General features: G+C 42.2%; 1 protein-coding gene across 1 annotated transcript; it reads right to left on the reverse strand.

The window, feature by feature from the left end:
• Positions 1-402: 402 nt before the first annotated feature.
• On the reverse strand, positions 403-1,347 carry LOC123258382. The gene has a single exon (XM_044718251.1). It carries the CDS (start codon positions 1,345-1,347, stop codon positions 403-405), a length of 945 nt encoding a protein of 314 aa, XP_044574186.1.
• Positions 1,348-1,689: the final 342 nt, after the last annotated feature.

Raw genomic sequence — 1,689 nt, forward strand, 5'->3', positions numbered from 1 at the left:
TTCCAACGATGTTCAGTGCTCCGCGTTTTTGCCGTTGATGATGCATTAACTGATCAGCATCTTGGATTTCTGCCACTTCCTGTTGCAATGTTTGTATGATCGTGGGACAGACCTCGTAAGCCGTTGGGCACCATTGTTTTATAGATTGGATGCCTCGTTTGACCGTCTCGATCTCTCGGGCCAGCTGACTGAGATCAAAAAATGTGATGAGTGTCCATTCGGCAGATTTGATTGATATCCTATCAGTGGCTTCCCGGTTACGTTGTTGATTGGTGTGATGACAACCGGGTTATTAGCCTTCCTTTCAGGTGGAGGGGGTGTGGGCAGAGTCAGTCCGGGTATCACCCAGATGAGTACCATTGTTAAGACAAGCATTTTTTTTTTTTTTTTTTTTTTTTTTTTTTATAGGTCGGTTTCTTTCTTCTTATCGTTGATTGGTAGCACCGCCAGTCGATGTATGGCACGAGTTATATTGCCGGATGTTGTCCGAATTTCTGCCACTCGGATCTCGCCGTCTTTACCAGGATGGACTGCTACGATGCGTCCCAGGGGCCAGTTCAACGGAGCGATGTTGTCTTCCTTTATTATAACCAGATCACCAATCTTTACTGTTTTGCAACTTCTTGTCCACTTCGATCGATTCTGTAGCTCATGTAAGTACTCGTGGCTCCAACGTGTCCAGAATTCCTTTCGTAGTTGTTCGATCCGCTTCCACCGAGTGAGTAACCCTGTGCGTCGCCTTGATTGGTGAATATCAGGTGATGCCGTTAGAGGTTCTCCAATCAGGAATTGCCCTGGCGTTAATGCCGTGAGATCCCTCGGGCTGGAAGAGACGGGTGTCAAAGGACGAGAATTTAAAATAGCTTCAATATCGATGACTATGGTTTCAAGTTCTTCATGAGTTAGTGTAGCGGTATATAGTGTTCGTTTCAGTAAGTGCTTGGCTGATTTCACCGCGGCTTCCCATAGGCCTCCGAAATGGGGTGCCCGAGGTTGTATAAACTTGAATTCTATGCTCAGATTTGCGCAGGTCTTGTGTATCAGTGCTTGTGCCTCTTCGGCGAAAATTGCTTCTTTTACTTCTGATAGTTCGTTGTAGGCTCCAACAAAATTAGTCGCGTTGTCGCTATAGATTTTCGCTGGTAATCCTCGTCGTCCGCAAAATCTTTTTAACACCGCCAGGAAGGCTTGGGTAGTCAAGTCTGTGACCACCTCTAGGTGTACTGCCTTGGTTGAAAAACAGCAGAAGACTGCTAGATACACCTTATGTGGTCGTTTTCCTCGAATTTTATAGTGAGTCCAAAATGGCTCACAGCACAATGGGTAAAAAATCCGATTTTGGTGCATAAACCTATTTTTTTTCCTAATTAATTTTTATGAATGACCCATACTAATCGAATCTAGATATCTTCATTTGAGTTTTAAAAATCTAAAAATGGAAATTCCTTGCGAAGGTAATTATTAATGCAAATTAGCTTAAACATTTGTTATTATATGTCTTGTTGTCCAACTGTGAACTGTTTTATATGTGTATCTTTATAGATTTGAATTGTGTTTGTGTTTTGTGGAGAATAACTTATTAATGGCACAGCCTTGCAAAAGAGTAAGAACGAGAAATTAGCTACAAAAGTGTCCTTGTTGTCATACAATTAACCATTTTTGCTCCTTTTTGGTAAACTTACGTTTATC

Source organism: Drosophila ananassae, unplaced genomic scaffold, assembly GCF_017639315.1.
Source record: "Drosophila ananassae strain 14024-0371.13 unplaced genomic scaffold, ASM1763931v2 tig00000260, whole genome shotgun sequence".
Classification (NCBI taxonomy): Eukaryota; Metazoa; Arthropoda; class Insecta; order Diptera; family Drosophilidae; genus Drosophila; species Drosophila ananassae.

Bases quoted from the DNA above. Each gene is read 5' to 3' on its own strand.
- LOC123258382 (XM_044718251.1), bottom strand. From the start codon at position 1,347: ATGCACCAAAATCGGATTTTTTACCCATTGTGCTGTGAGCCATTTTGG.